This window comes from Notamacropus eugenii, chromosome 1 (genome assembly GCF_028372415.1).
Source record: "Notamacropus eugenii isolate mMacEug1 chromosome 1, mMacEug1.pri_v2, whole genome shotgun sequence".
NCBI lineage: Eukaryota > Metazoa > Chordata > Mammalia > Diprotodontia > Macropodidae > Notamacropus > Notamacropus eugenii.
The window spans coordinates 451,323,399-451,342,681 of NC_092872.1; the positions used below are offsets into that span (position 1 = coordinate 451,323,399).

At 37.2% G+C, this 19,283-nt stretch overlaps 1 protein-coding gene and 1 long non-coding RNA gene across 7 annotated transcripts in view; one reads left to right on the top strand and one right to left on the bottom strand.

The window, feature by feature from the left end:
- Nucleotides 1-5,029: 5,029 nt before the first annotated feature.
- Nucleotides 5,030-13,323, top strand: LOC140519192 (uncharacterized). The gene is made up of 3 exons (XR_011972117.1): nucleotides 5,030-5,137; nucleotides 7,277-7,424; nucleotides 12,336-13,323. It is a non-coding gene; the product is annotated as an uncharacterized lncRNA (long non-coding RNA).
- Nucleotides 13,218-19,283, bottom strand: part of LOC140519181 (uncharacterized) — a 110,686-nt gene continuing 104,620 nt past the window's right edge. For 5 of the 6 annotated variants that reach the window (XM_072631973.1, XM_072631972.1, XM_072631971.1 and 2 more), the window contains one exon: nucleotides 13,218-17,741. In XM_072631973.1, the coding sequence (XP_072488074.1) occupies nucleotides 15,892-17,741 (1,850 nt within the window). In that variant the 3' untranslated portion in view covers nucleotides 13,218-15,891. The remainder of the gene's footprint in view (nucleotides 17,742-19,283) is intronic. The other variant, XM_072631985.1, reaches the window with a different exon arrangement.

Below are 19,283 nucleotides of genomic sequence, written 5' to 3' on the forward strand. Positions count from 1 at the left end.
GTAAATAGTTATACACACAATAACTAGTGGTGTCTATATATAGTAGGCGCTTAATAAATCTTTCAGGTAGCTAGATGGTGGAGTGGATAGAATCAAGAAGATTCATCTACCTGAGTACAAATATGGCCTCAGACTCTTATTAGCTGTAAGTCATTTAACCCTGGTTGTCTCAGTTTCCTCATCTGTAAAATAAGCAAGTGAAGGAAATGGCAAACCATTGTGGTATCTTGCCAAGAAAAACCCAAATGCAATCATGAAGTCAGATATGACTCAACAACAACAACAACAATCTTGGTTGAATTGAATTTTTCCCCATTAAATTCTCTATTACATTATTACAATTTCTCTATTACATTACTATTTAGCCTTTTGAGGTTTCTTTAGATCCTGTCATGAGTTAGCTTTCCTTGCAAGTTTTATCACCAGAAAATGTAAGTGTGCCATCTACTATCCAACAATTTATCCAAATTGTTGATAAAAAATGCTGACACAGAACCAAGGACAGATTTCTGGGACACTCCCTTCAAATAGATATGAAGCCATTAATGTCTACTCATTGATTTCAATATTGAACTCCAATGGTTGGAATTCAACCAATTCCAAATCCACCTAAGTGTAACTTGGCCTACAATTAATATAAATAGGTGAGTTCTTGGTTTTTTGTGAACAGTAAAAATATAAATCTTAAATTGTATATTCATCCTCTTATAGGAAAAATAGCTCCAAAGACTTCATGTTTTTTGTCTAAAAAAGTACAAATATCTTCTGTCTGGGAAAATATGAATAAACTCCAACCTCAGGCTCCTGTAACTGGCTTCTTCAGATCGTGCCACACTCTTGGACAATTCAAAGTTCTGAGATTAAAGAGAGTATTTTTGGATGTCATTTTTACATGTGAAAATTTTTTCATATGGAATATTTTTCAGTGATAATTTACATACTATAGGGCCTAGTCTCAAATAGTGAGATGGTCACTTCTACCTGCTGTGTCCAGATCAATATTCTTTCAGGCATGATGTGTAGAAATACTGAAAACATTAGACTCTTTCTTCTTTCACTCCCCTCCACCCAAAGAGTCACTTCTTTAGTCAATCAATAAGCATGTTATAGTAACCACTATAGTGCCAGGCACTGTGCTAGGGGCTCAGGGTACAAAGACAAAAGTTAAATAGTTGCTGGCCTCAGAGAGCTTATATTTTAACTTGGTAGATCTTAGAGGTCATCTAGTCCAAAACTGTCATTTTACAGATGAGGCAACTGAGGCCTAAGGAGATGAAGTGATCTGTTCAAGGTCATTTAGGTAGTGATAGCATCAAGTCAAACAAAGTTCTCTGACTTTAAATCCATTACTAATTGGCTCCATGAACTGAGGGAAAATGAGGACTTATGGAAGACACCTAGGTTGGTGGTATACTCTACAGCAACACAAAAGCTTGGGAAAGGAATGGGTCCAAGGTGGGAGTGGAAGGTGGGAGTGAAATGAGTTCCGTTTTAGACATGCTGAGTTTGAGTTATCTATGGGTTATCCTGTTCCAAATTCCAATAAGCAGTTAGTAATACAAGACTAAAGCTCAGAAGAGACCCTAAGACTAGATAGCAACTGGGGAGTTATCCACATAGACATTATAATTAAACCTATGGCAGCTGATGAAGTCACTATGTGTGGAATGTGAAGAAGGCCAGGTCATGATAAAAAAAGGAGACAGAAGAGAGGTTAGACTAGTATGATAACCAAGGGAGAGCAGAATCATGCAAACCCTGAGAATAGAAAATATCCCCTAACTATCTACAGAACCTATTCAAAATTCCTTAATCTGACATTCAAGCCCCTGTACAATATGGCTTCACCCTACCAAGCTCTGCCCTATTTCCCCACTACTTCCCAAAATGCAACCTCAATTCAAGCCAGGTAAGTCCTCTTTCTGATTCCTATAAGGGACATGTTTACTCTAGCTCCAAGTCTTTACTCATGAGTTACCTCTGGCTTTCCCTCAGCCATCTTTTATAGCTATTTGAATCCTATCTATCCCCAGGGCCAGTTCAAATCCTACCTTTTTCAAAAGAGCTTCACAGTCCACATTGTGTCTTCCCTGGACTCATATTTATTGTCCATACCATTCGTTTTGATCTTCACTCATCTTGCATTATATAACTTTTACACAAGTTAAAAATAATTAAAATTGTAATTTTAATGTTCATATCTTGTCTCCCCAATGAAACCATAAGGTTCTTAAGGGACAAGGACCGTGTCTTCTATTTCTTATGTATTGCTAATATGGCTAAATATAGTACTGAGAAAATAACTGCATATTCTTATTTGGTGACTGGATTTTGGCAGAGAAAAGAAGGATGCTGTGGAATAGCAGTAGGTAAACTAGGAATATGAGAACAGTCCCAGTCCTCTAGAGTCAAATAATTGCTCAGGTGTGCTGGACAGGACCTTTTTTGTGTGACAAGACTTTTTAAGATAGGTCATTTATAAGTTCCAGAGTAAGGAAAGGGAATGGTTTTATGCTCGGGCAGCAAAAAGCATATTAGGGGAAAGAGATCAAAGAACCCCAACTTTTCTGTGACCTGGTCATAAGGAGTCCTGAATTCATTTCTTCCTACTTGGTGTTCTCTTCTTGGGGAAGGGTGGTTTCCTGACAAGGCAGACAGAGCTATGTAAGGGAAAGAAGATATGAGGGAAATCTCTTGTCTTGTGCTTCCCAGACTTTCCAAGCTAGAAATTCTCGCAGCACAACTGGGTGTTATTATATCCACCCACTGTGCCTTAGGAAGGAAGCTGAAGGTCAAAGGGATCCCAGGAGTACCCCACCTTCAATCCTGAATCAGAAGGAAGGTCTGTAAACATTGTGTTACTGTGGTCTTTGTACATTCTAAATAATAAGACCATAGCCTGTATAGTACCAACCAAAATCTACCTCCAAAGTCACTAAGCCATCAAACTACAATTCAGAAAGCTTTTAATGTGTTACCTACCCATTTGCAGAACATTTTCTGTCTCTTCATCTCTTGCTGGATTCCTCTCCATTCTAAGTCTTGACCCAGGACTCATTGAAACATATTATAATATCCTGCTTTTGATGTCTTCCCAGAATCATCCCTTGGTGAGTATAGAAGAGTGCAGTGCAGGGTATACTTCCACCAGGGAACATGTTACCCACCTTAGCTAACTTTCTAAGGAGAAAGGTGATTCTAGGTCAAAGAATGCTCTCTTCTGTATGAGTAAGGCTCCTTCACTCAGTTTAGGTAAGATCTCCTATATGGCCAAACCACAACTTGCAAGTCTTAATTTCTGTAATTGTCAATTTTCTACCTAAGCATGTTAGTCAGATTCTCTAAGGTCACCCACTACTTATTAGCATTTGAATGTTGTAATATCACTCTAAAACTATTTGGCCAGATAGGGTGGTTGGGAAGTGCTCCAGCACCAGCTTCTTACAAACCCTGCTCTTTCTGTGGTTTTGACCAAAGGTCTCAAACCAGATGTTTCTCCTCCTACAATGGATTCCTGCTTTCCAGGGCCTGGAAGCTTAGTGGCAAGATCACTTTTGGGAGGATCACCATTAGAGCTGGGATGTTTGCCTCATTTGTCGAATCCTCCCTTTAGTGCTCCATTCTGGACACATGTAGACTCTTAATGGGGGATGCTGTGAGAACAAAGATGGAATCAATAATAGTCAGGACTTAGCAGCCTCAGTCTGCATCTCAAAGGGCACTGTAGAGATAGGTAAAGAGTCATATATACAAAAGGGCAAAAATGAGTTTCATTCATCCAACAAACGTATACTTTGATTCAATTCCAGAAATACTTAATAAGCAGCTATTATGGCAGTTGGCTAGACCCTAGAGAGCTAAAAGCAAAAATGAAAAGTTCCTGCCCTCAAGGAGCTGACATTGCTGAGGTGGTGGGTGAGTGAGTGGGTAGGCAGAGTACAACATGTGTTCGTCCTTCGTTGCCAAAGAAGACCATGCCATCAGAGAAATGATATGACTTGCACTTGACTTTGTTTTGAGTGAGTGAGGGCTGTGCAGGTCAGCAGCTTCACTTCTCCTCCAGAGCCATCTGAATCCAGTGACCAGATATGCCTCAGGATGACTGGAGATGACCCAGGATGCACTGGGAGACCTTGTCCCCTTTAGGCCATGTAGACAGATAAACAAGATATTAACAAGGTAAACTGAAGATATGAGAATATTAATGGGCATTGCAAAGTAGCTAAATGGGCAGCCACTATGCTGAAAGGCCAGAATTGGTGACTGGGCAGTTACAAGAAAGGAACTGTCCAATTGCATGCCCAGCATTCTGGATCTACCTGATCGCACCGAGGTCGTGACAGGTTGGGCGGGTAGGGGTGGGGAATCTGGGCCAACTTATTAAATACCTGGGACTGGATCTAGAACTTACAAGGATTTCCAGCTGGTTCTGACCAAAGGTACTATGGGGTATCCCTAGCTCATAATCAGGCTAGGCTCAGGATCGCGCCAGCGTGCAGGAATCCTCAGTACTACAACTCCCAGAATGCCACGAGACACGCGGCTTCTGCCTTGCAGAGATATTCCTTATTGGATGTTCTCAGAGATGTGTTCCCCCACCCCTGCACACACACCCCCTTCCCGCTGCCTCCCCTATCCTTAACTCCCCGCACCTGGAAGACTAAATCTCCGGAGCGCTAGCACCCGAGGTCCAAAAGTGACACTAGGCAAGTCCAGAGAGCTGAAGATGAACGTGCAAGTTTGGACGTGGTCAGTGTGGGAATTTGTTTTGCTCTACTAGTGGTATTTATTATGAGGTACATTAACAATTAAAACAATTAAAAATTGTTCTGTTGAGGTAGGGAAGGCCATGGAAGGAAAAAATAATAAATTCTGATAGAAATACAAGAAAGAAAAAACCTCAACTAGTCTGTAACACTTGCTTGAGTAGGGGAGGCGCCAGGGAGAGGCCCTCTCCACCAGGAACCTCTATTGGCTCACCTAAGATAGGAAACAGGTTTCTTTGTGCAAATCACCATTTAGCATCAGCTTTGGCTGGCGCTGTGTGAGTTGCTAGGCATAAAAAGACCGAAGTGAAACCGTCTCTGACTTCCTGGAAAACTGTCTCTGACATTTTCTTAAGGAAGACATATACAAGGTAATGGGGCACAAGGGGTGGGGGGAGGGTAGGGGAAGAGGGAGGGCACACCAGAGTCCTGAAGGAGACAAGGGATAAGTGGAGGTGAAGTGAGAATGCATTACAGACACGGGAGACAACAAAAAATAGAGCACTCCGTATGACAAAAAGTAAGAAAGTCAGTGTGATGGGACTCTAGGGAATGTGAAGGGGATTAATGTGGAATAAGGCTGGAGGAAGTGGGTAGGGGCCTAGGTTGAAAGATTTTAAATGCAGAGGAATTTATATTTGGTCCTAGAGGTAATAGGTAAAGAAATAGTATTCTCCTAATCAGAATTACTACTAGCACACACATACACACATTAAATCAGCAGGCCCACACATGGATATAAACACTGAAAAAACAAAATAGGTTTTCCTTGTGGAGGCGGTCATCAGATACCATATAAGTTAAAAAAATATTCAGCCAACCTTTCTGAATCCGTACCATGCTCTGTAACTTTCCCTGGGTTTGAATGCCTTTTTCTCAGTAATTTCCACTCTGTTCATAGTCAAGAAGTCATGAGCAGTGATGATGATCTTTTTCCATTTTTTCCCTCCAAAACCACAGCCCAGTGCTGCTTTGCCCACTCCTTCCCAAGGTATTTCTGGCCTCAGCTTTCACCTGTTGCTTCGTACTTCTCCATTTTTTTTTCCCTCTAGAGAAGACCCTGGTGTCACCAGTAGAACCTAGCTGAGGGTTGAAAAAACCCTACTTAGGTCCATCCATCCATCTTTCCATGTTTATGTCTCTTTACCCTTACTTCTGGGTTTGGTTTCTGCATCTTACTCTTATTACTGATTCTGTGCCAGTCTGCCCATTTATAGGTTTGTACTGAGCACAGAGGCGCAAGACACCTAGGTTGGTGCTATACCAAGATTATGCAAGGCACTCAGAGGCTATAGTTTCATGAAGGGTTTATTGTCAGAACATGTAAGATCAGGAGACAAACAAAGCTGCTCCAGGGTCTCAATATTCCCAACTCATGGGCCCAGTGTGGTTATTTCAGACGATGGCACAGCTGAGTACATCTCCACTACTTAGCATAGTGCCTGGCACATAGGAAGCACTTAAACATCTGTGGTATGAATGACTGAAGGAACTTTCTAAAGATGGAGTGGGAACTTGAGTTATGTGGCATATACTTTTTACAAATAATGGCTATGGAGTTAGTACAGATGGTTGTCCTCCACAATACTGAGAAGTTGAAGCACATTCAGAGGGTAGAGAATCCAGGCTAAGAGAGGACTAAAAATGGTACTACAAAGACTGAAGAAGCTGGGTATGTTTAGCATGAAAAGAACATGTTTTGAGAGGAGAGAGACATCATAATTTTCAAGTATTTGAAGAGCTGTTATTCAGAATAAGGATTTAGATACTCTATTTGACCCCAGAGGGTAGAACTGTGAATGCTAGCTAGATGAGAATCCAATTTGGGGCTGATGTAAGGCAAAATTTCCTAACAATTATATTTATTCTGATTTGGAATGGGTTGCTTCAAGAAGCAATGGGCTTCTCTTTATTGGGGATCATTGTGTAAATCAATTCATTTATGATTTCAATTATGATTCAGCTAGCTATACTAAGTATAAATATTTTAAAGAGGAGAGGAAGTATGAAGTGGTCCTTTCACAGAGAAACTTGTCCTCCAAAAGAAAACCCAAAACTAAAGAAACTTTTTAAGATGCAAGGATGAATTAATGGCAGCCATCATGTAGTAGAAAGAATAATGGTTCAAATCCCATCTTAGCTAATTAGGGACTTCCTATATATACCTCTCTCCTAGAGACTTCCCCGTCCCTCCTTCCCAGTCTCTCCTAGAGACTTCCTAGTTAGGTCATTTATGGGATACTTCAGCCTAAATCATTGATCTAGGGCAAGACAATGAGAGCTCCTTCTCTTCCTTCTTTGGTTCCCAAATAGGAAAGAATCTCTATTTGAGTCCTCAAGTCATCACATTCTTTCTGATGTCAGGCCTTATGCCACCCTGAAACACGTTTTACTAGTTGAATTGTCCCAACAGGCTTGGCCCAAAAGGCTTTTCTGGGCCTGTGTTCCAGTGCCATTCACAACAAATATTCAGCTCTCAGACTACTTTTTGTTTATTCCTGACCCCACAGACCCTTGTGGCACTGCCATAACTCCACATTTGCTAGCAGAATTGACTGAAGCAAAGTAATTGACAGAGCCAACGGCAGCTGGAAACCTTTCCTTACAAAAACACACAAGAATTGCAGTGATATCAACACTCTCATCTCCAATAACCAGGTAAGATAAATATTTATCTTTATAACTAATTATGTAATTAAATAGTTATAGACTGAAATATCCAAATACTTTCGAATAGCGATTATTTCAATATGTACTCTTTTCTTATTTTAATAACTGATCAGCCTTGCCTACCATACCTCATATACAACCCTTAAAAATAGCTGAGGGAAAAAGTTCCAATCATAATCAGTTATTCTAGGATAACAAAATATTATAGCTAAGGGGGATCTTTTAAATTTGTAGGTTCTTAATTATGATGATTGCTAGCAGAAGAAAATTTCCAACATAAGGTTAACAGAACGGGAAGCTCTTAATTTCTTTAGAAGTGATTACATAATGCTAAGTATCTTCAAAACTTTCAAAGAGGAGTATAAAAATCTTCCCAAAAGATGATTCCCTTGTTATTGTAAATAAGATTTTATGTTTTCATGGTCTTTATTATTATGAAAATGCAGATGATTTTATAGGTTAGTCTTGTATTCTTCAACTTAGACAAATTCATTTGTCTCAAATTTTTGGTTGAATGTGTTGGATTTTTCTAGATCCACTAACATCATGTCATTGGTGGCTATTTTGACTTCTACATATTTTTATTCAAAACTCATATTATTTAACAAAACTAGTTGGGAAAATTGGTAGACAATTTGAAAGGGAAGGAACTTGGACATCATATTTTATACTATATAACCCAGTGAAATCTAGGTGGTTGAGACTGATGAATGCAATGAATCCTAGGGGGGAATATGCGGAAAAAAATGGAATAGAATATTTAACTCAATTATGGGAGATGAATTTTTTTTCAGTAAAAATGTAAGGAACTATTTGGGGCAAGATTTTCTATATTAAAATTTAAAAATTTCTGATAAAAAAAATGAAGAAAACCAAAATAGAAAAAGAATGGAAAAATATAGCAAGAATGAGATTAAAATGACATTTAAGATATGTAAGGAATTATAAGAAGAAAATCACACTGATAATTTCCAGTCTTCACTAAGTGATAATAGAATATTGATAGAATTTGCAAAAAAGGAACAAAATATTAATAATCACTTGAATAACTGCTCCACCCCACTAATAAGATATATTAAAAATGCTCTAAGTCACTATTGATTAGAGAAATGCAAATTAAAACAACTCTGATACCACCTCATACCTATCAGATTGGTTAATATGACAGAAGAGGAAAATGACAAATGCTGAAGGGGATGTGAAAAAATAGGTATATTGGTGGGGTTGTGAATTAGTCCAGCCATTTTGGAGATTTATTTGGAACTATATCCAAAGGGCTATGATCCACCAATACCACTACTAGGTCTGTATCCCAAAGAGATAAAAGAAAATGGAAAAGTACCTATTTGCATGAAAATGTTTACATCAGCTCTTTTTGTGGTGGCAAAGGATTGGAAATTGAGGGAATATTCATTTGAGAAATGGCTGAACAAGTTTTATATGATTATGATGGAATATTATTGTGCTGTAGGAAATTATTATCTGAATGGTTTCAGAATGGGCACCTAGGAGGCACAGTGGATGGAGTGCCTGGGTCTGGAGTCAGGGAGATTCATCCTCCTGAGTTCAAATTTGGCCTCAGGCACTTACTTGCAGTGTGACTCTGGTCTAGTCACTTAATCCTATTTGCCTTGTTTTCTCATTTGTAAAATGAGCTGGAGAAGGAAATGGCAAACTACTCCAAAAAACTCCACATGGGGTCACAAAGAGTTGGACATTACTGAAAGGACAACAATGATAACATGGTTTCAGAAAAGCCTGGGAAGTCTTATATGAACTGATACAAAGTGAAGTGAGCAGAACCAGGAGAACATTGTACATAGTAAGAGCAATATTGTAATGATGATCAACTCTGAAAGACTTAGCTACTCTGATCAAGGCAGTGATCCAAGACAATTCCAAAGGACCTATGATGAAAAATGCTATTTGCCTCCAAGAGAGAACTGGTGAACTCTGATTGCAGATTAAAGCATACATTTTTTCATTTTCAAAAAAAGGAGAGATATGAATAAAGATTCAACTTTGAGATGCCTATCTTACACACACCACCTTGGCAAAAAAAATAATTAAAAACTCACGAAACTCAGAGCTAATGGGCTTGTGGAGAAATGGGTACTCTGCTGGTAGAACTGAAAACTTGTAGGCTCTCTTTTGCAATTGGAATATATTCAGTAAAGTTATAAAACTGTCATTACCTTTAGCCTAGTGAGTGCATTGATGGAACTATACCCTAGAAATCTTACAAAAACAACAAAAAAAGTATCTGTTCAAGTGTTTTCATGGCAGTATTACATGTTAATTACAAAAAGTTGGAAGCAACATAAATGTCTAACAACAGGGCACTTGTTGAAAAAATAAGTGATATATTAATGCAACCGAATACTATAATGCAATTAAGACCAACCAGTATGGAGAATAACTTGAAAGTCCTTTCTGAAATAATGCAAGATGAAAAATAGCTATGAGAATGGGGGTGCACACTAACTAAAATTTTATGAGAAAAAAGTGAAAAGGAAAGAAGACTGGGGACTTAGTAGTAACTGAGTGTTGATAGTTCTGTTGAAACTAATTTAAATGTAAATATTTACTAAGCAAGTTTAGTTGTTTGTACTGATTCTCATTAAATCTATAATAAAATATTTAATAAAATTTAAAAAGGGAAAAAAACAGCATGAGGAATTCTAAAGATATGAGAATGTGGTAGCACATACAATTACAAGATATATCAAATACATGTTTTGGGTGAGTTGCTACCCTTATGAATGTGTGTGTGTATACACACACATAAAAGCTTGATGTTGAAGGGATATATTATTGACAGTTGATTAAAGTGTTTGTTGTCATTTGCATAAAAAGTTAAGTACTAGACCTCTGGGCTAGAATGTGAATCTTACCATCATTGTTCAACTGTAAGTAAGGCACTTCCCCTATCCTCATATAACCTGAGATGACTGTTGAGTTCCTTTATTCTCAAAGGTTGCCACATTTTTATCATAGCACATTTAAATTTAAAAATATATGCTTCAAAGATGTGTGATTTCTTCAGGTCACATCTTCTGGCAATGAATAAATTTCATAAATTGCTATGTCTGGAAACAATTTCTAGTTAAAAATTTTTTTACCTTTGATAGGGACAGAATAACTGTCTCAAACACGCTCTTAACCTCAAACTTCCAGCTTTCTACAAAGAATCAACAAATTAACAAAGAACACAAAAAGAAAATCCTTTCACTTTGTGTCCCTTTTCTATTTTGACAGGTTTGACATTCTGTAACATTTGACTGTTTTCATTAAAAAGAAAAACACTGTAGTTAACGTATACTCAGTTGTGGCTCTACTGATTCCACTCTGTATCATCTCACTTAGGTGTTTCCTTATTTCCTTGTCCAGTTAACATCTATCATTGTTATGGCAGGAGAGTCAAGTAGATTGACTGGATTGCCTTCAAGAATTTGCTTCTTTAACAGCCCTATATTTTTACTATGGAAACAATGCCCTTAAAAAATTCCAACCTTCTTTCTGTTCCAGTAAGACAGCAAGAGATGAAATAAAATAGTCTCCAAAGAAATGAAACTAAACATCACACAAAGGGCAATGGAGAAGTACATAGTAGCTGTGAACAGGCTGCAACATTTAAACTATTAAGAACTTTGAAACAGTAAAAGATGTCACCAAGGAAAAATGTATGACAGGAAGTGAAGATGGGCTGGTCATATTGCAGATGAAACTTGGGCAAGTTCAAACAAGTACTCTTCAGAATGTCAGGAGAAAGCAAGGAAGGTCTACAGAATGTTGGGTAAAACCCCTAGGGCAAACACAGGGACAACATGCCTAGTCACAGAAGATGTGAGCTCCATCACTGCAAGGAACTCTCAGGTCATGATTAAACCTATTTGAATATTAGAGCATGACCCTATTCCTTTACATGTTTATGCCATAATTTATGCAGCCATTTTTAACTGTTGGACATTTGGGTTGTTTCTAGTTCATTGCTATTACAAGTCCCTCTTTTGCTTTTTGTTCTCAATATTTTTCCTGTGACTCCCTAACCCCACCTCCCACACCCATCAGAAAGAGTCCTAGTGACGGAATTTCTAGGTTGAAAGGAATGTTTTGTGATTTATTGCATGTTTTCCAAAATGTTTGCACTACTCCTCAATCTACCAATTGTAATGTTTCCCTAGAGGCCAATATTGGACTTCACCAATTTTGATATTTTTTTCTTTTCTAGTGGAATAAATTGATATTGTACAGTTGCCTTAATTGGCATTTTTGATTGTTAGCAAGGCTGAGCATTTTTTCTTACAGTTATTAACAGACTGCATTTCCTCCATCATAAATTGCCTGTTTTCATGTCTTGCTTCAGTGGGAAATTTTTTTATTACCCTACAGGTAAGTCATCAGCACTTTATAGATTCCCTTTTAATCTGCTCTATTTTTAAAATGTTCCCCCAATCTATTTTTTACTTTTCGATATTATATTTTCTTCTGCAAAATCCTTTATTAAATCCAAACTATCTTCAAGTTTTTTTTATTTGATGAATAAAAATGTTCCTCTTCACAATTTGGAAAATATTTTTCTTTCACTTTTTCTACTATTAAAAAAATGTTGATCTATCTTATGGTGAATTATGACCTATAGTGTCATGTGAATCTAAGCTGCTGCTTCTTCTTTTTTGGCCATATAGACATCTATTTTTTCCACAAGGTTAGTTATTTCATTTCCATTTATTGTCTGTGTGGGTTTACCAAACACTAATTGTTTCTAGTCTTTGGAATCTTTCGAAGGTTTTTTTATCCTGTTTATCTAGCATTCTGTTGTTCATGTCCAACTCTTCATTACCTATTTGGGATTTTCCTGGCCGAGATACTAGAGTGATTTGCCATTTTCTTTTTCAGCTCATTTTACAGATGAAGAATCTGAAGCAAACCAGATACAGTGACTTGCCTAGGATTACACAGTTTGTAAGAGTCTGAAGTCAGATTTGATTTCAGGATGATGAGATTTCCTGACTCCAAGCTTGGTACTCTATACATCGCACAACCTTGCTGGACGTTCTAAAATTTTTTTCTATCACTATTGTTTTTTTTCTCTAGTACCAACTAGTTTTTAAAACTACTATTTATGTAGTAATGTTAGTATGTGGTAGTACTGGTCCACTTTCACTGTTTAAAAAAAATGTTTTTCACTTATGAATTAATCCCTCCACTAATACCCTATCAAGGTATCACTTTTAAGATTGAAAAAGATCAGCAAAACCAATCAACGCATTAACTGTGTATGATATGGTAGGCTATACTCCATATCCATGGTTTTCCACCTTTTGTTTGAAATCTAGAGCCAAGCAGGTATGGGTTTACTTTTTGAGAGTTGTTATTCCTTTGAAAAATGATTTTCCTATTTGAATTCTTTTTCTAGCTTTATGAAATAGAGTACTGGTGTACTGATAATGCCTAAAGCATCTGTCAGTTTGGCAAGTATTGTGGATTTTGTTATCTGATTGACCTAATCATGAGCATTTTAGTTATAAGTTAATGTTCAGAAACTTAATACTTTGATGCCGTTATAAAGGTTACTTCTCCATCACTTTCCTTTGATTCACAGGATTCTGTGAGAACATTTCATATCTTGCTATTTTAGTAAAGACTTTTTTTTTGTTTCCTAAGTTTTAAGGGTAATCACATTCAAATGGAAATACTGTCACCTCTTTATTTCCAGTGCTTATTTTTCAAGTCTTATTACTATTGCTTAGATTTATAAAACTGCTAATGGGAAAGCCAAAAGTAAAAAGTTTTGTTTAATACCTATATTGAACAGGAATGCTGCTAAAATTTCTCCTTTGTATGTACTAGCTTATGGTTTCAAATAAATACATACAAATCATAATGTAGAATCCTTTATCCCTACATTTTCTCCATTAAAAATGTCTTTAATCAAAAGTGCTTTCTCAACACTTAGTATTATAATCAAATAGTCAATTTTCTCCACTTGTTGAGGAAATGTTTTATACAGATTATTTTCTTGGTATCATTTCACCCTCACAGGCTATTTATAAATCTTTTCTTGCTTTCACTCCACTCCTGCATGGCATTTTAAAATCTTTCTTCATCCTAATAGCTTTTTGCATTTCAAATATCTCCTGTCTTCATAGAACATGTATTCTGTGGGTTGTGTTCAAACTCTGCTTCTTATTTTGTAAATGTCTTTTTTCCAATTTCTGTTATCTTCAATTGTTCTCCTTGAAATCTGGAATGATCCTAATGTTTATTGGTTAGTAATTTTTTCACTCCTTGTAGCACATACTAGCATTTCTATAATAGTAATGTTGCACTTTAAATATGAGGAGCTTGTAGCACTGTTGAATTTGGGATTTTTCCTTCTGAAATGATCAATCAACAAATATTTATTGACTGAAAACACACATGAAAAAGTCCCTATCCTCAAGTTTACATTCTTGTATCTTGTGGATTACTTCTAATTATGTTTCAGTGGTTACTTTCACCAGTTCTGGGGAAAAAAATTCTTCAATAGTTCTCTAAAAGTGTCCAAATTCGTTTGTTCTTCTTAATTCTCGTTTATAATTCTGACTACAGTGTTGGGATTTATCCTATAGATCCATCACTTAGGTCTCTTTTCCAAAAGTTTGGATAATTCAGTATGTCCTTTTTGGAAGGAGCTTGTATTTCCTATGACTCCACAACTGTGTGCAATTCTTTATTCCAAAGAGGTGTGTGCTGTTTCTTATATCTTTGGATGTTATATTTTCTTTTCTAATGTACCTGTTATTTTTTCTCACTTTTGCATCTTCTAATCCAATTTTCTTGTGCAATTTATTAATATTGTAACTTATTTAACCTTGTGTTTTTCTAAGTATTGCCAGTTTCACTTGGTTGTGTCTTTTATCTGTGGAAATTGAGTAGAACACACCAACTCCATCTTGTGACTCAATTGTTTATCTAGCTCAGTTCTCTTTCTATTCAATTATGGTCACAATTAGTCAAATTGTGAGAAAACTGTGTTGCACTGTCTGGACCTAGCTTTGTGTGGCTCAGAGGCTAGACCACCCCTACCTGTTGCTTAGAGAACACTAACTAAGGACCTAGGTTATGCTGACATGAAAGCCAATCAGATCCAAAGATTGATGTAAGGAGATTTCTCACAACTATACATCTGAAGCAACCTGTATGTCTTATTTGAAAACTGGCCCCATACTGGTCAACCAGTTACCGTTTCATTGTTCCTTTGATTGAATATAGATGAGGGAATGGGACATCTCTTTTTTTCCAAATTTCAAGGAACTGCAACTGGTTACTTTCTCCCAATTTGGGAAATTCCCAATCTGTCCTTTAATTAGCAATCAGGTTACCTAATCTTGTATTCTGGATTACATTCTGTTTCTTTTTTATAAAAATCTATCTCTCCCAGTATTTGGGGTCCAGGGTCAAGCTGAGGAGGTGTGGTCCCAATTTGATATGTCATTGGCATGCATTGATATGCTCAGAAACTTGAACTTTTGTTTCCTCAGTTATTTCATACTTCACCTGTTATATATCCAATGGCAGAACAAATCTTTTTAAAAAAATAACATCCTTTTCCATCTCTCATAGTTTCTGATATTTTATCTGATTCAGTTATTATTTCCAATTGTATCAGTCCTGTTACTTTGTTCATATTAAATTTTGGGTTTTTTTTTCCTTCTTCTCATATGTGCATGTGATTTATTTTTTAGCCTTTTCTGTTTCCTTTGGTGCTTCTACTGCTTATTTTAGGGAGTAGGGAAAAGTGACCAAGGAACCTGACTCCATTCAGTCCTCTCAACTTAGACATTTAGGTTTAAGTCCTTTCTGTCACTATCTGTGTGACCTTGGAATAATCAAACAGTATAGGCTTGTTTCCTCATTTGTAAAATGGGGTTAGACAATATGGCTTCTGTGGTTCTTCGACATTTCAAATCTATAATCCTTGACAATAATCTTATAAGCACACATCCTACCTCACACTTGTTTAACTTTACTTCTAAAAAAAGATGGTCAACTCACTTAAAATCAATTAAAACTAATGATCACTTTCCTAACTGTATTGGTTAGTCATGCCAACTGGTGTGGTAATACCAGAAATGATGCAAAAATTTCAGTAGGTGTTGAAAAGTGCAAAGCTGGGTAATTTTTAAGAATCCAAATAACATAAAAACTTACTCATATTATCAGGAAACTGATGTTAGGTGAACTAATCATTTGCCATATTAATTATATGGTGATATGCTTTGAGATGAATTGATGGGAAGTCCCCTGTAGGCACTGAGATGTAGAATAGAAAGAAATACAGAGAGGAAGCATATTTTTCTCTAAGACATGACAAAATCAATTAGTGACAAACTATGACTTAATGACCACAAATACTTGAATAAAGGATAAATACAACAGAAGCATTTCTCCATTCACTAAAATCCCAGGATTACTCTCCACTATGAAGTCTCTGATGTCTGACTAGTGTTGAACTGTGCCTAAAGGCATTTCCACACTGATTACATTTATAGGGTTTCTCTCCTGTATGTATTCTTTGATGCCTAGAGAGGTTTGCATGCAGTCTGAAGGCTTTCCCACATTCATTGCATTCATAAGCTTTCTCTCCAGTATGAATGCTTTTATGTTCAGTAAGTTGTGTATGCAGTCTGAAAGTCTTTCCACATTCACTGCATGTGTAGGGTCTCTCTCCAGTGTGAATTCTCTGATGTTGAGTACACTGTCTACTCTGACGGAAGGTTTTCCCACATTCATTACATTTGTAGGGTTTCTCTCCAGTATGAAGTGTTTGATGCCGTTTTAGTTGTTTACTCTGACTGAAAGTTTCCCCACATTCTTGACATTCATAGGGCTTTTCTCCAGTATGGACTCTTTTATGTTGAGTAAGGTTTGCACGACGACTAAAGGCTTTTCCACATTCATTGCATTTATAGGGTTTCTCTCCAGTATGGACTCTCTGATGCCGCATAAGAAGTGCACCATCCCCAAACGCTTTTCCACAATCACTACATTTATATGGTTTTTCTCCAGTATGAATTCTCTTATGTTGAGTAAGTTTTCCACAAAGTCTGAAGGCTTTTCCACATTCATTACATTCATATGGTTTCTCCCCAGGATGAATGCTCTGGTGTTTAGTGAGGTGTCCATGCAGTCTGAAGGCTTTCCCACATTCATTACATTCGTAGGGTTTTTCTCCAGTATGGATTCTCTTATGTTCAGTAAGACTTGAACTCCGACTAAAGGCTTTCCCACATTCATCACATTTGTAGGGCTTCTCTCCTGTATGGATTCTCTGATGTTGCTTAAGAATTGCACCTGTACTGAAAGCTTTCCCACATTCATTACATTCATAAGGTTTCTCTCCAGTATGAATGCTTTTATGCTGAGTAAGGCTTCCACGAAGTCTGAAGGCTTTCCCACATTCACTACATTCATAGGGTTTCTCCCCAGTATGGACTCCTTGATGCTGCTTAAGGAGTGCACTCATACTAAAAGTTTTCCCACAATCATCACATTTATAGGGTCTTTCAGCTGTATGGACTCTCTGATGTTGCTTAAGGAGTGCACCTTTACTGAAAGCTTTCCCACATTCATTACATTCATAGGGTTTCTCTCCAGGATGAATGTTCAGGTGCTTAGTAAGGTGTCCATGCAATCTGAAGGCTTTCCCACATTCATTGCATTCATAGGGTTTCTCTCCAGTATGAATTCTCATATGTTGAGTAAGGTGTGCATGTAGCCTGAAGGCTTTCCCACATTCATTACATTCATAAGGTTTCTCTCCAGTGTGAATGCTCTTATGTCCAGTAAGGCTTCCACGCAGTGTGAAAGCTTTCCCACATTCATTACATTTATAGGGTTTCTCTCCAGTATGGACTCTCTGATGCTGCCTTAGGAGTGCACCCTTACTAAAAGCTTTCCCACAGTCATGACATTCATAAGGTTTCTTCCATACACAGATTTTCTGATGTCTAATTAGGTGTGAACTAAATTGAAATGTTCTGCCATACAGATCGCATCCTTGGGATTTCTCACTTACAGAAACTTTCTGTTCTGTAACGAGTACTGAATTCAGACTAATTTCATTACACTTAAGGTCTGTCTTCCCTGGGATAATTTTCTCCTGAGGAACTATCATTTGCCTTCCAAATGGGCCAACATGTTTCCAGGTATCTCTTAGGTCAGAATACCAGATAACACCTTTTGGAAATCTTTCCACTGTCACCTGGGCTAATTCTTCTTCAGAACTGCACTGCTTGGTTTCATGCCTGGTCATCCCACCTGAAAGAAATATAATAGAGAATAGTGTAACAGATTAAACTGAGAAGATTTGAGTATGAGCAAATATCAGATTTGTGGGAGGCAATCTGGGATCAGAGTCCTATTAACCCATGTCCAAATCATTCTAACAGAAGCCTAACTAGTTTCTTGGGTTTTCAAATCTTATCCCATCTAAACTGATTGTGTACAATGTCACCAAAGGAATCTTACATAAGCAACAACTTCATGTTTATAAGAACACTATTTCAGTCCTAGCTCTCCTACAATTTCCCTAACAAAAATCAGGACTTATCTGATGGATACTGGATGGAGCCAAGAAAATTCTGGCTCCATCTAAGTAAAAGCACATATTACACACTCCTTCAAGGTCAGTAACAAGGACAATGTACAGTTAGTGTAAAAGGGCTAGAGGTCAAACCACTGGTGATACATTAAACTTTTATTTTATGTGAAAAGTACATTAAAAATTTAAAACTAAAGTGATATATACAAGGTCTGATGGAGATGGTTTAGAATGCAAATTCATTGTGACGGGGATTACTTCATTCATTACATTTGTATACCCTGTGCCTAGCACAAAACTTGGGATGAGGTATTTAATAAATATTTGTTGAGTGACTGATTGATGGCTGGCTGGTTGGCTGGCTGGATGCTACCAACCAGGGAAATCAGTGAATGTTTAAAGGATATGGTGGCAATCATCAATAAGGACACAACCATGGTTATGTAAGCTAAATTTGCAGAATTAGGTTCTGCTGTGTGATATTACAGAATAATAAAAACTTTGCTACACAAAGATCATAGAACATTTCAGAATGGTGAGAAAAATGGCAGCACTTCCGTGAGGTAAGGAGAATATTCCTAGCCACAAAAACTGCTCAATACGTTTTTATGTTTTGAGGATGCAAATTCCTCTAACGTCAGGTCTTAAGGAGGGGACAATGGGTTGGTTATACCTGCTTTTTTTTTTTTTAAAGTAAATTCTTAACTACTATAGAGAAGGCCAGATATTAGAGGCTGAAAGTGGAGAAGTACTATCCAGATAGTAAGGACAACATAAACACAAAGTTGTAAGAAATTGCATGTTATAAAAAGAGAATATCAATATTTCTGAATTGTACTAGAGAATGTTGTTAGGAAACAGAGGGACATAAGGATGGATAATTAAAGAGTACTTTGAATGCTAAGCAGAGGAGTTAAGACATGATGCAGCAGATCATAAGTAGTTACTATTTTTTTAATTAGTAGTGAAAGGATGAATATAGTATTTTAAGTATTGTTGTTCTGTCGTTTTTCAGTTGTGTCTGACTCATCATGATCTCATTTGGGACTTTTTTGATGGAGATACTGCAGTGCCATTTCCTTCTCTAGCTCATTTTATAGATGAGGAAACTGAGGCAAACAGGATTAAGTGACTTGCCCAGTGTCACACAGCTAGTGTCTGTGGCCAAATTTGAACTCAGGAAGATGACACTTCTTAACTCCTTACCAGGCATTCTATCCACTCATCACCTAGGTGCCCAGTATTTTAGGTAATCTGAT